The 14,045-nt window shown below is 42.7% G+C and overlaps 1 protein-coding gene across 2 annotated transcripts in view; it reads right to left on the bottom strand.

Annotated features, from left to right (window-relative positions):
* Window positions 1-8,157: 8,157 nt before the first annotated feature.
* ITGAX (integrin subunit alpha X) overlaps window positions 8,158-14,045 on the bottom strand; it is a 28,567-nt gene continuing 22,679 nt past the window's right edge. The window contains exons 24-30 of one of the 2 annotated variants that reach the window (XM_055341170.1): window positions 11,520-11,598; window positions 11,294-11,401; window positions 11,123-11,206; window positions 10,810-10,923; window positions 10,577-10,678; window positions 10,200-10,310; window positions 8,158-9,404 (exon numbers count right to left, since the gene is read on the bottom strand). In XM_055341170.1, the coding sequence (XP_055197145.1) occupies window positions 9,306-9,404; window positions 10,200-10,310; window positions 10,577-10,678; window positions 10,810-10,923; window positions 11,123-11,206; window positions 11,294-11,401; window positions 11,520-11,598 (697 nt within the window). In that variant the 3' untranslated portion in view covers window positions 8,158-9,305. The remainder of the gene's footprint in view (window positions 9,405-10,199; window positions 10,311-10,576; window positions 10,679-10,809; window positions 10,924-11,122; window positions 11,207-11,293; window positions 11,402-11,519; window positions 11,599-14,045) is intronic. The other variant, XM_055341169.1, reaches the window with a different exon arrangement.

Raw genomic sequence — 14,045 nt, 5'->3', positions numbered from 1 at the left:
GTGAATCTCAACCTCGCCATAAGTAAAAGAGGTCAGACAGCAGGGTGCGTGTTTGATTCCTTTCATACAAATAGACAAAGTTAATCTTTGAGTGTAGAAATAGAACAGTGATTGCCTCATATGAGGTGGAGAGGAAACTTCTAACATATTTGAATTTAACATTCAACCCTTGATATTTTAATATTTAATAACTTAATATTTTAACATTTGTTAAATGGAATAATATTTGCATCCATGTTCATCAGGCCCTTTTTGGTAATTCTTTTTTTGGTGTGGTCTTTTGTCTGGTTTTGGAATCAAGATAATGCTGGCCTCATAAAATGATTTTGGAAGTTTTCCTCCCTTTTCTATTTTTTTGGAACAATTTGGGAAGAACAGGTATTAATTCTTCTTTAAATGTTTGATAGAATTCCCCTAGGAAGCCATCTGGCCCTGGACTTTAGTTTGTGGGGATATTTTTGAAGACTGAATCTATTTCTTTCCTGGTTATGAGTCTGTTCAAATTTTCTATTTCTCTCTGTTTCACTGTTAGTAGTTTATATGTTTCTAGGAATTTATCCACTTCATCCATATTGCCCAATTTTGTTGACATGTAATTTTTATAATATTCTCCGATAAATGTGTTTCTATAGTGTTGGTTGTGATCTCTCCTCTTACACTCATGATTTTCCTATTTGGGTCCTTTCTCTTTTCTTCTTAAAAAGTCTGGCGAGGTGTTTATTAATTTTATGAATTTTTTTCAGAGAACCGACTCCTAATTTCATTGATCTATTCTTCTGAGTCTTTTTGTTTCTATATGATTTATTTCTCCTCTAATCTTTATTACTTCCCTTCTCCTGTTGGCCTTAGCCTTAATTTGTTGTTCATTTTCTAGCTACTTTACATGTAAGGTTAAGTTACATAGTTGAGATTTTCTTGCTTTCAGAGGTAGGCCTATTTTGCTATATACTTCCCTCTTAAGACCACTTTTGCTATAACCCAAAGGTTTTGAAATATCATGCTTCCATTATCATTTGTTTCCATTTTTTATTTCTTCTTTAATTTATTTGTTGATGCATTCATTCTTCAGTAGAATGTTCTTTGATATCCATGTAGATTTGGTCTTTCCAAATTTTTTCTTGTGGTTGACTTCAAGTTTCATAGCATTGTGATTGGAAAACATGGATGATATGATCTCAGTCTTTTTATACTTATTGAGGCCTGATTTGTGACCCAGTATGTGATCTATCCTGCAGAATGTTCCATGTGCACCCGAGAAGAATGTGTATTCTGTTGCTTTAAGATGAAATTTTCTGAGTATATCTGTTAAGTGCTTCTGGTCCAGTGTGTCATTCAAAGCCCTTGTTTTTTTCCTTATTGATCTCCTGCCTAGATGATCTATTGCTATGAGTCGGGTGTTAAAGTCCCCTACTATTATTGTATTATAATCAATGAATTTCTTTATGTTCATTATTGTTTTATATATTTGGGTGCCCCAAAGTTGGGGGCATAAACTTTTACAGTTATTAGATCTTCTTGTAGGGGAGACTCCTTTATAATGATATAGTGCCCTTCTTCATCACTTCTTACAGTTTTTGGTTTAAAATATAGTTTGTAAAAAAATAAAAATAAAAAATAAAATGAAATCTAGTTTGTCTGATATAAGTATAGCTGCTCTGGCTTTCTTTTGATATCCATTAGCATGATAGATGGTTCTCCATCCCCTCACTTTCAATCTGCAGATGTCTCTAGGTTGAAAATGAGCCCCTTATAGGCAGCATATACATGGGTCTTGTTTTTTTATCCATTCTGACACCCTTTATTTTTCGATTGGAGCATTTAGTTCATTTGCTTTCAGTGATTATTGCTAGATATGAATTTGATGTCATTTTATTGCTTGTTTTGCCATTGTTTCTATAGATTTTTCTCTGTTCCTTTCTGGTCTTTTGCCCACTTAAAGAGTCCCCTTTAATATTTCTTGCAGGGCTGGTTCATTGGTCACAAACTCCTTTAGTTTTTGTCTGGAAACCCCTTTTTCTCCTTCTATTCTGAACGATAGCTTTCTGGGTATTCTTAGCTGTAGATTTTCCCCATTCACCAAGTCATGTCACTCTCTGGCTTGCCAAGTTTCTGTGGAGAGATCTGCTCCTAAACTTATTTCTCTTCCCTTGTAAGTAAAGGACTACTTTTGCCTTGCTACTTTTAGGATTTTTTTCATTATTTCTGTATTTTCAAATTTATCTATAATGTCTTGGTGTTAGCCTGGTTTTGCTGATTTTGATGGGAGTTCTCTGTGCTTCCTGGATTTGGAAGTTTGTTTCCTTCCTTAGATTAGGGATAGTTTCTATAATTTGCTCAAATAAACCTTCTATCCTTTTTCTCTTCTTCTTTTGGGAGTCCTATGATATGAATGTTATGCTTCATGGAGTCACTGAGTTCTCTAAGTCTACTTTTGTGATTCAGGATTTTTCTTTCCCTCTTTTGATCAGCTTCGTTATATTTTCCATAATTCTATTTTATCTCTTATTCATTTCTCAGCTTCTTCCATCCTGTGGTCTCTCCATACAGTCAGTTTCAAATCTATTGTTGCATTTATCCTTTCAGCCTGATTGGTTGTAAGCTGCTTTATATCTGTGGTAAGGGACTCACTGACATCTTCTATGCTTTCTCAAACTAGCTAGGATCCTTATGATTATTGCTTTAAATTCTGGATCACACATATTACTTATATCTTTTGATTATATCCCTGGCTGTGATTTTTTCTTGTTCTTTCTTTTGGGATGAATTCCTCTGTCTTGGCATTTTATCTAGATCTCTGTCTTCTCTGTGGTAGGAAAGCCTTTTATATCTCCTGCTCCTGAGAGCAATGGCTTTATAAAGAAGAGGTCATATAATTTCCAGAACCTGGAGCTTCAGGAATTGTCTCTGGTTATGATGTGTGCACTCTTCTGCTGTGTTATGGCTGTTGTATCCCTCAGGTCAGCCCTTTGCAAAGTTATCATTGCCTGCAGTAGGGAATACTTGGACCTTGGTCAGAGAATGCTGAGTTTTAAGTAGGTGTGCTTTGGTCTTCTTGTTAAAAGTGCTATCTCCACTAGAGCTGAAGTTTGTAGAACTTTATGGTCAGGAAATATGGTGCATGCAGAGGTTTATGCTGGTCTTCTGGCAGAGGGGCCTGCTGTGCTTATTCTCAGGCACACTTGCCCAAGAAAAGCATTAAGAGCAGAGTGCAGGGGGATGGGAATTGATGTAAGCAATTTTTTAAGATTTTATTTATTTATTCATGAGACAGAGAGAGAGAGAGAGAGACAGGCAGAGGGAGAAGCAGGCTCCATGCAGGGTTCTCCATGGGGCTCCATGAGATCTCCAGGAGATCCCGGGGCTCCGTGATCAGGCCCTAGGCTGAAGGCAGCGCTAAACCGCTGAGCTACCCAGGATGCCCTGATGTAAGCAATTTAAGCAGTCAATGTTGGCACTGTGCTAATTACCAAAATTAGATTATGCTGAGGGGTGGGAGGAAACAGTGCCAGTGAGCTCCTTTGTCCCCAGAGAAGAGTTTGTGCTTGCTGCTGTCAGGGAAGCCCTCCCAGAAGACTGAATTAATTTCCTTTGTATGTCCTAGGTATTTTTCAGATCACTACTTATACACTGTCTGTGTCCAAGTCACTTGCCTGCCTGGAGAAGTGCACTGAACTTTGGGCTTTATCCCACCCAGGCTGGCTGAGTTTTCTAACTTCAAACTTTAAGGACCTGGTATGACAGGGTCCTGCACTGGTCTTCTGGGGGAGCGTCTCACCACATTGGGATTAACGCATATTTGACCCAGAAGGGCAGTCACACCAAAGATCAGGAGCATGAAATTTGGAGCAACACACTAAGTAGCCAGTGTCTGAGTTAGCTGCCCTCAGTACTGACACTATGCTGGGAGAAGGTAATAACACCTGCCAGCTCCTTTGTCCCTGAAAAAGCAATGCCATTTCTCTCACATGTGCTGCAAGAAGGGGGAACTCTCTCTCCCAGTGCATCTCAGGACATCCTCAGATTGTACTGCCTTCCCGCTGGGTTTACTTGCATCTCTTTTCCACAGGAACACTGCAGTGTTCTCGGTTCTCTACAGCAGACACTCCATGAACCTCTAAACCAGTCTTTGAGTGCTACTAGTTAAAAAAATTCACAAAAATCAGCCCCTCTAGTTTTCCAGTCAGTGGTTTTGGGGAAGTGTTTTCCTTGTGCAATCCCCTCTGGGGATCTATCTATCTATCTATCTATCTATCTATCTATCTCTATCTCTATCTCCATCTATGTCTCTCTCATCTCTCTTTGCAACCTAGGCTCAACCCCTTCACAGTACCTACAATCCATTTCTCCCAAAAACCATGTCTCTGCACCTCCTACCTTCCACAATGTGGCCTCCAGTCTCCCTCTACTTGTGGAGTGTGTTCTGTTAATCCTCAGATCAATTTCTTTGGTATTCAGAATGATTTAATATTTATCTAGCTGTGTTGGAGGGTGAAGGCAAGCTTCCTACTACTCTAACACCTCAGTCTCTCAACCCTCTAGTGTGTACTTTTGGTTTCAGTTATTGATTTCTTCATTTCTAATTAGTTCTTTTTCATATTTTCTATCTCTATCGATGGCTTCACTGAGATTCTCCAGTGAGTATTTTTATGACCATTACTTTAAATTATTTTTCGGATATATTGATTACCTTCATTTCATTTAGCTCCTTTGCTGTGGTTTTATCTTGTTCTTTCATTTGGGACATATTCCTCTGTCTCTTCATTTTGTCTAACTCTCTGTGTTTGTTATCTATGCATTAGAAAAGTCAGTTAGGGGTCCCTGGGTGGCTCAGTGGTTTAGCTCCTGCCTTTGGCCCAGGGCACTATTCTGGAGTCCTGGGATCGAGTCCCACTCAGGCTCCCGGCATGGGGCCTGCTTCTCCCTCCTCTCTCTCCCTCTCTCCCTCTCTCCCTCTCTCTCTCTCTCTCTCTCTCTCTCTCTCTCTCCCTCTCTCCCCCCTGTCTATCATAAATAAATAAATAAACCTTTTTTTAAAAAAAAAGTCAGCTATTCCTATTGCTATTGTTGTGTTTTTGCTTTCCCTCATATTAAGGGTCAAACAGCATAAAGTGTTTCATCATTTCACTGTCAACCACCACAACATTGTGCTCCTCACATTCCTCACTTTCTTGGATATTCCACCTCTTAGCATCCCAATCAGGATTTGTCATGAGCATACCAGCTTGTCCTTTCCTAGCTTTGCAAAGTAGCATGCTAGGATCTCCAACTAATTATCCTATTCTCCCACCTTGTCTGTCAGCCCCTGAGGCCAGCAGAGTAGTGGACATCTGTCCATGTTTCTCTAACCTCAGTTGTTCTTCCTAACTTATAATGCAAGTTTCAGCCTCTAGTTGGGCACTAATGCCCAGCCCACAATAGAAGCCATCCCAATACACAGCCAGGTGTTTCCCTTTTCTGCTTCAGTGCACTTTGTGCATTTCCTCAAACAAGAGCATCAGACTGGTCACCATTTAGGGGACATCCTGTATTCACGCAGTGGTCCACAAGCATCCTACATATGGGTCACCCCTCTCCACATAAAGGTCATAACCAACTCCTAAAACCCATTTCTTCAGTTTCCTGGCTGACTAGCACATTGTTGGTTTGCAAACTCAGGAATTCCCAGGGTGAAATTTGAAATGGACCTCCATACAGAAGCCAGAGACAGTAAAAAAAGGCAGACCACTCCAGACTGGTTGGTAGCTGGGTTAATAAGCAAGGGAAATTACATATGAAGCTTGTCTTAGGCAGCTACAAGAAAAGTAGATCTTTACAACTGCCATCCAGAATCTTAAGGTTATATAGAAGCCTTAACTAGGTTCAGGCATACGTGCCATCCAGAAACACTGAATAATATATAGCTCTCTCAAGGCTGTGTCCTTGAAAAAGGCTCTCATTATGGGAATGGTGGGCAGAGTATATATTCCGAGAACAGGGCTGGGGTGAGGAACCTCTAGTTGCCCGGGTCAACCATGGTCATGTCCTCTCAGTGACCTCCTCCAACACAGTGCTCTTTTTGCCTTTGGGCACTATTGTCTGAGGATAAAATGCCTAGAGCTTTGGCAGCCATCTTGCAATGAGGAGAGGACAGTCTAAGACAAAAGCATCACAAAGATGGCTGCATCTTAATGTTATTGTTCAGAGTCTGAATTAACCGACTATATCTGTACATCTTGTGTGAAGGCTTTTTATATGACCTTATGCATTTTGATTGTCCCCCGTTACCCGCAGCCAAAAGCAACCTTCCGGTATAGACATTAACCTCAATGATGGTTTTATAAGCTTCTTGGAAATTATATGACTTGCACATACTTTTGCTATAAGAGTAACTTTGATTTATGCCACTCTAGTCTTGTTGTCTTCTCTGTATTTAATGATAAAATGAATTTATTTGGGATTGGAAAGCAATATGTTACAGTCGTTCTAAGAAATTCTTGTTGCCTTATCTGAGAGGTCATTATGCTGTGTTTCAAAATGACACAAAATCTTTGATAGCTTCAAGCCATTATGTGATAAAGTTTCATAATGGATGACAGCCTTAGAAAACAGATATCTGACCAAATAAGATCCAATTTCAATGGTATGATATTTTCTAGATATATTTTATATTTTGGATCAGATTTTTTCTTTTTGTATTTTTTCATTGGAGTTCAACTTGCCAATATACAGAATAATACCCAGTGCTCATCCCGTCAAGTGCCCCCCTCAGTGCCCGTCACCTGGTCACCCCATCCCCCACCTGCTATTTTGAATCAGATTCACTCATCCCAGCATTTATCCATCCCTACACTAATTGTGCACTGGAATCTCATTCAATATTGATTTTGATGACATTTTTCTAAGTTATAACAGTTTACCTTTTTAATTGCAATTTTTATGCTTCAATCAAAACATTTTGAGCCATTGATCCATTTTTCTGATTTAGGTATGTAATACAACATAGTAGCAACTCTGAAAAATGCAAATAAAATGAATGCAAGCAATAACATGCAAAGGAAAAAATAAGTGAAAATAAACTTGTTGCTTTCATTTTTACACAAGAGCCCACTGCTGTAGCCCTTGGAGTCCATGGACAACCTTAAGGAATACAACACTAAGGATAGAGCAGGATTTCTATGAAAGTTACCATTTCAAATGTGTGAGATGTATAGGTTTAAAACTGTTTCTTGCTGTTTTCTTCTCTAAAACTTAGCATTTAGGAGACCACCAGTGATTCATGGAACACATTTTAAGAAACAATATAAACCTGGATTCTCATAACGTCTAATCTGAAGCCCTACTCAAGGCTATTGCATATTTGGTCCTTCTGGAAACTCCAAGGGGGTTTTGAACCCTATGATGGTGAATGAAGGAGAAACTTTTGGGTGGGATTGAAGGGTCATTTTCCAGCTTCCCCTAAAATCACATAATCAACTGCCTCCCCTTTCTGTACTTCTAATTAGAACATCCACATGACCCAAATACCTTGAAGGAAGCAGCAGAAATGAGATCACTCCAGGGCAGGTAATACCCTGCTACGTGTTGACTCCCAGCTCAGTGCCAACCATCACTTTGAGCCTTATGCTAAGATAGGTGACATAATAATAAGAATGACCTTATTGGGGGCAGCAGATCTCTGATATAGGACTTAAAAGTGCCCTCCATCACTAACCATATGCAAACAATGTCACCTTCACTACATCCTAGGATTTGTAAGAAACACCTGCGTACTGGTTCACTCTAGTAACCTTCTAGGTGAGCCCCTTCTTCTTGCCCACCTCGACATCCCCATCAGCTTCCCATCAGTGACAGCTTGAGAATCTGGTGAGTAGATTAAGAAGTCAGATTACCCCAATATAAGGATGTTAACCTCCCCTCCATTTAACTTTCTAGTCATGGCTCCAGGCTTCAGGGCTGGCCAGCATCCACCATGATTAGGACACCATGAGCATCATTGTACAGGACTCACATCCCTAAAAGGCCTTAACGTTAGACCTTTCATATATTCCCCACTAAAGGTACATACACATTGGTTTTGTGCAATTTGTCAATACAAACATTTAAAACACACACTTTTGGTAATCATGTTTCATTTACTGTATTTGCAACCTCAAAAAATGCAAGTGTCTTGGGCCTTTTGATCTCTGAGAGATGCTAGAGCTAGATGAGCCAAGGTGACATTGGGGCAATACCCCTGCTGGGGTTCTATTCATCCATCCTAGCCAGCAATGCTGACAAAGGCAGAAATCTAAGTTTACAAATTCCAATCTGTAGACATTTTATTCCCAGTTCAGTCTGGAAAATCTGGACTGAGATTCTTTTTTTTTAAAATGTTTATTTATTTATGATAGTCACACACAGAGAGAGAGAGAGAGAGAGAGAGAGAGAGAGGCAGAGACACAGGCAGAGGGAGAAGCAGGCTCCATGCACCGGGAGCCCGACGTGGGATTCGATCCGGGGTCTCCAGGATCGCGCCCTGGGCCAAAGGCAGGCGCCAAACCGCTGCGCCACCCAGGGATCCCTGGACTGAGATTCTTGAGACAAAGAGCTGATACTGCTAGTATTTTACCAGGAATGAGAGAGACAGGGAGACACATGTGTGCATTGAAGGCCACTTTCTGGAAATGGAACTGGATTCCTAACATCAAGCTGGAAAGTTCAGATGTTATCCTACAAATTATAGGCAAACACCAAAAATAGATGAGGATTGTGGCTCGTTTAGTACTACATTTTAGAAAGATCATCGGTGGCTAGTGAAGGAAGCGAGTCTAGAGCCTGAGGCTATTGTTCATGTATTTCTTTTTTTTTTTTTTAAGATTTTATTTATTTATTTATTTTAGAGAGTGAATAGGCAAGCAGGGAGGGACAGAGAGAGAGGGAGAGAGAATCCCATGCAGATTCCAAGCCCAGCACAGAGCCCAACATGGGGCTCAATCCCATGACCCTCAGCTGAAACCAAGAGTCAGATGCCTAACCAACTGTGCCACCCAGGTGCCCCTATTCATGTATTTGTAGCTAGAAATCCAAACTAAGTCCACCAAGGGTCATAGTGAGGATCTCATTCTGGGGTTTCGAGTTGCAGCCTTGACAAGACAAATGGCCCTTTCCAGGCAAGGCACTTTGTGTGAACACATTGCTTCCTCCCAGAGAGAGAGAGAAAGCAGCCTGATCCTAGCCTCCCTCACATGGAACATTTCTCCCCCTGCAGGCCTGACTTAGATGGGAGTAAGAGGGTCAGGAAACCTCTCAGAGGATAACAGGTCCAAAGGACAATAGAGGGTAGATGTTTATTGGGCAACTTGAGGATCTGATGTCCCATTTTCCGGGGCAATCTGTCCGTTTGCTTCTGCCATCATTTCCTTATACTGACGTTTAAAGAAGCCAGCCTGTGGGAAGGAAGGAAAAGAGAATTAGGAAGCCCAGTGGAAAAAGGAAAAGTGGGGCCCTGAGTGGTTCAGTCTGTTAAGTGTCTGCCTTCAGCTCAGGTCATGATCTCAGAGTCCTGGGATCAAGCCCTGCATGGGGCTCCTTGCTCAGTGGGGGGTCTGCTTCTCCCTCACCCTCTGCCATTTCCCGTGCTTGTGCTCTCAGTTGCTATCACTATTTGTCTCTCTCAAATAAATAAATAAAATCCCTTTTAAAAAGAAGAAGGAGGAAAAGAGAAGGCTGGGGATGGAGAGGGATCACCATTTCTAGAACTCCTACTATGTTCAGGGACTACACTAGAATCTTCAGACACACTGGGTCATTTAGACCTTACCATGATCTGTGAGCTAGGGGGAATCACCTTCAGAATGAGAAATCAACACTCAGCATGGACTAGGCACTGCCTAGACTCATGGAAAAAATCAGTGGTGATATCAACACCAAATCCAGGCCACTGCTTTTATGTTACAATCTGCTGTGAAGGGAAACATGTCCTGAGGAAAACGAGAATATAGAAGACAGGAAGAAGAGGGTGGAAAAAACAGGGACAGCAATTAAAGGATGCAGGAGAATTAGACAAGGAAGAAGGCATGGACGCAGGGGACAATGGGGGACCAGTGATGTCATAGGTGGAAGAGGACCTCTTATACGCAGAGATTTAGCACCTATATCCAAGTTGAGCTCTTTCTTACACTATAGAAAGAATAGTGTGATCAAATTGCTGGTGGTGTCAAAAGCAGGATGAAAACATTCACCTTGTACAGGATGGCTGTGATGAGGGCCAACAGCAGCAGTCCTCCCACAGAGCTTCCGGCAATAATGGGGATGGGGTTGTAGACCTCATACTTCTCCAGTACCGTCTCCACCTGGAGTGGAGGTGATCTCATCAGAAAGTATCAGAATTCTTGCTGTCCCAGACTCTTCCTAGGTTCCCCAACCTTTAACTCCCTCCCCTCCATCCCTTTCTCCAAATTGTGAGATACAGAAACACTCAAAGGCTTGGGAAAACTCTCCTGCTGATGGACCTTCATCCTTCCTCCCTCCAGGCTTCTGAGCCTCCCACACAGCACCACAGATTTAGCATTAGGAACCCTCTTACCAGCCTGGCTGCTGCCTACCACATAGTCACTACCTGAGCTCTCAAGAATGCCTCTTGTCCTGGAATCTGGGAATACACAGATCTGTTGAATGTGATTTCAGCCACACTCACGACCAATACCTTCTTCTGCAATGTCTGCAAACAGAGGGAAGGAGCTGGGGATGTAGCTCTGGGAAAAGGTCCAGAGTTCAATTAAAGTCCTGGTTTGAGAGTGGGCACAGACACATCTGGTCCTGGGGAGAGACTCTGCTGTTGGGCCTACACACCTGGCTGACCCAACCAAAGCTGAGGTTGCCCTTCAGAATGAAGTCAAGTTCCTCCTGGATGCCAAAGGAGGGGAAATCACAGTGGAACCTCATGCAGTCAGCAATGGAGCAGTTCTAGGGACAGAGAAGTAACATCAGGCTAGGGAAAGATGGTTTTAAAGGTAGAAGACATCACTGAGTGATGAGAAGAGCAGCCACACTTGAATTCAAGAAGGCTGTTCAGCAAATAGGCATCTGAATATAATACAGATTTTTTGAATTAAATTCCTCTGATGTGTGACTTGAAGTGGAACTGGCCCAGAGCCCTTCTTACCACCACTGAATTCTTCTGAATGTGGGTCAGGAAGTCAGACTCTGTGTGCACTGTTCTCTCTAAAGAGCACTGAATGGATGGGTTCTAGGAAGACACAGAAAGCAAACATTTCAATGGGGCCCTCAGGGATTCATGAGGTAAAGGGCTTGGCTGCACACGGTCGTAGAGTACCTGGGGGTGGAAGACCTCTAAGTTCGTCCACACAGGCATCCCATTCAGCTCCACAGGCACAGAGAAATTGATGCTGATAGGCAGGTCCCTCTGTCCCAGGTTGTTGACCTGCAGTCAACAGAAGAGGGCAGTGAGGACAAAGACCATGTCAAATCCCATTTCCCTCCATAATCACCGGCTCTCAGCCCCCTGCCACAGCCCCTCTTCTTGAGTCAGCATCACTTACCTGGTATCTATGGTGAGCCTGGCTGCTTTTCTCCTGGTCTGAGGCTGAGAAGTTGAGGTACTTAGTGGACTGTTCGTGGCTGGGGAAAAATGAGGCATGGGTGTATTTGAAGTTCCATGGGGGCCTCCTAAAGAGGTTCTAGCTAGCAGCATGATAGAATAGGTAGTGAGGGGAGCCTTGGGGTGGCCTGCAAAGAAGTCTATGGCTGATACTGGGATAATGGGAGAGTTTGTGGAGCAAGGCTGGGCTTCAAGCTGGGTGCAAGTTTCTTGCAGAAGCTCCCAACAGAGGAAACTTCCCAGAGGACTGGACAGGGACTACAGTGAAATGGACCCAGAGCTATACCATTGACTCACTGGGGAACAGGGGCCAGGCCATCCCTCTCTGTGCTTTAGTTTTCCTTTCAGACTTTCATGGGCACAGACGATACTAAATGTGCATGTGAGACACAGCAGAGTTTTGGAAAGACTTGGCAGATGCCCAAGTCTCTCCAAATGTCTACTGGACACTACCCCTGTCTGGCCTCCCACAGGCCCTCCCTCCTCTCCTATTTTCTTGGCTTTTCTGGGCATGGGGCTTAGAGGTGAGGGAAGGTCTAACAGGAGATTGTCGGCTGGATCTCAGTGTAACAATTCCTCCTGAGGCATTCTGAGCAGCCTAGCCCTTCACACAGGTGGGTGGTCTCACCTCTGTCCCTTCTTGCTCCACTTCTTAAGTACCTGCCCTTTGCCTGCACAGTCCTAATTCTATACCACTTCTACTCTGAATTCTCATCTATCCTCTGTGAGCCCCCCCCCCAAATGCCCCAACCTCATCTTGCAGGCCTCTCTGAATGTTCTCACCCACTCAGTAGAGTACAGCTGAACTGTAGAGCAATATAAACCTAGATGTAGTGTCCCCTGCCCAGGGATCCTCAGTGCACACTCTAGCAAGCAAGCTCAGAGCATGCACCTGGCTGGGCTACTGCGAGTTCCTGGTGTGGAGGTGTGATTTAGAGTGTGAAACCAGGCAGGAAGAGGATGTCCAATGAGGCACAAGGGCAGAACTAGCACAGGGGAATGTACCTAGATTAAGCCTGGGCTTGTTGTACAGCATGAGTGTTCACATTGCACAAGGGCAGATGGTTACATCTGGATTAGATTATACATAATAGAGGCACAATAAATCTTTGTTGAATGTCAAATGAATTTATAGAAAGCAACCACAGCACTGTGCTTAGAACATAACAAATACTAAGAAGGTATTTACAGAAAGAAAGTGGCTGCTCAAATACATAACTTGACTCCTGAGTTTTATTTTTTTGTATATTTTTTATTGGAGTTCGATTTGCCAACATATAGCATAAGACACCTAGTGCTCATCCTGTCAAGTGCACCCCTCAGTGCCCGTCACCTAGTCACCCCATCCCCGCGCCCACCTCCCCTTCCACTACCCCTTGTTCGTTCCCCAGAGTTCGGAGTCTCTCATGTGTTGTCACCCTCTCTGATATTTCCCACTCATTTTCTCTCCTTTCCCCTTTAATCCCTTCCACTATTTTTTATATTCCCCAATGAATGAGACCATATAATGTTTGTCCTTCTCCAATTGACTTACTTCACTCAGCATAATACCCTCCAGTTCCATCCATGTAGAAGCAAATGGTGGGTATTCATCGTTTCTAATGGCTGAGTAACATCCCACTGCATATATAGACCACAGCTTCTTTATCCACTCATCTGTCAGTGGACACCGAGGCTCCTTCCACAGTTTGGCTATTGTGGACATTGCTGCTATAAACACTGGGGTGCAGGTGTCCTGCCATTTCACTGCATCTGTATCTTTGGGGTAAATCCCCAGCAGTGCAATTGCTGACTCCTGAGTTTTAAACACGTCATCTGTTACCCTCCTGGAGCAGCATTTTAAAGTCTTTTCTTTTATCTAGCTTCGCCCTAACAGCCTCTGCAGCAAGCAGGTAATTTCTCCCTATACCTCCCAAAGGGGACTGGGAAAGGAAGGAGTAGCTTTCCTAAAAGTCCTACAGGGTGTAGATCTGTTCCTTGCAATGGAGGTCAAGGGCTCCTTTGAGAATGACTGCTGGCTAAGTTCAATGCTATGGACTCTTCAACCTTCAGCTGAGGCCTCCCCTGAAAGGAGTTTCTAGCTTCTCTTAGAAACTCATAATAACCTCAGGGTACAAAACTATGGAGAGGTCCTTGATGAGACTGGGATTCCGCCTTGGGTCAGGATAACCTCACTCTCCAACAAAGCTGTAAAAACCTCAAGACAGGGAAATGTCTCATATCTCTCAGGAAATCCAGGACAATCTTGGTGCTTTTAAGAAAGTCTTCTGAGAACCATAAGTTCTATTAAATGTATGATGCAATGATAATAGTATCACAATTATTATTATCATAGGTAGCCCACAATAAACACTTGATACTTGATTAGTAGGTGTTAGCAGTATCACCTACCAATAGAAAGAGTGGTGACAAAAACTGAATTCCCCAGGTGTTCAACTGCTGCAGGGACTGAAAACCTCTCCAAGCC

This window comes from Nyctereutes procyonoides, unplaced genomic scaffold (assembly GCF_905146905.1).
Source record: "Nyctereutes procyonoides isolate TBG_1078 unplaced genomic scaffold, NYPRO_anot_genome, whole genome shotgun sequence".
Lineage (NCBI taxonomy): Eukaryota > Metazoa > Chordata > Mammalia > Carnivora > Canidae > Nyctereutes > Nyctereutes procyonoides.
Note: the sequence above shows the minus strand (reverse complement) of the source record. Positions and strands in the feature narration are given on the sequence as shown.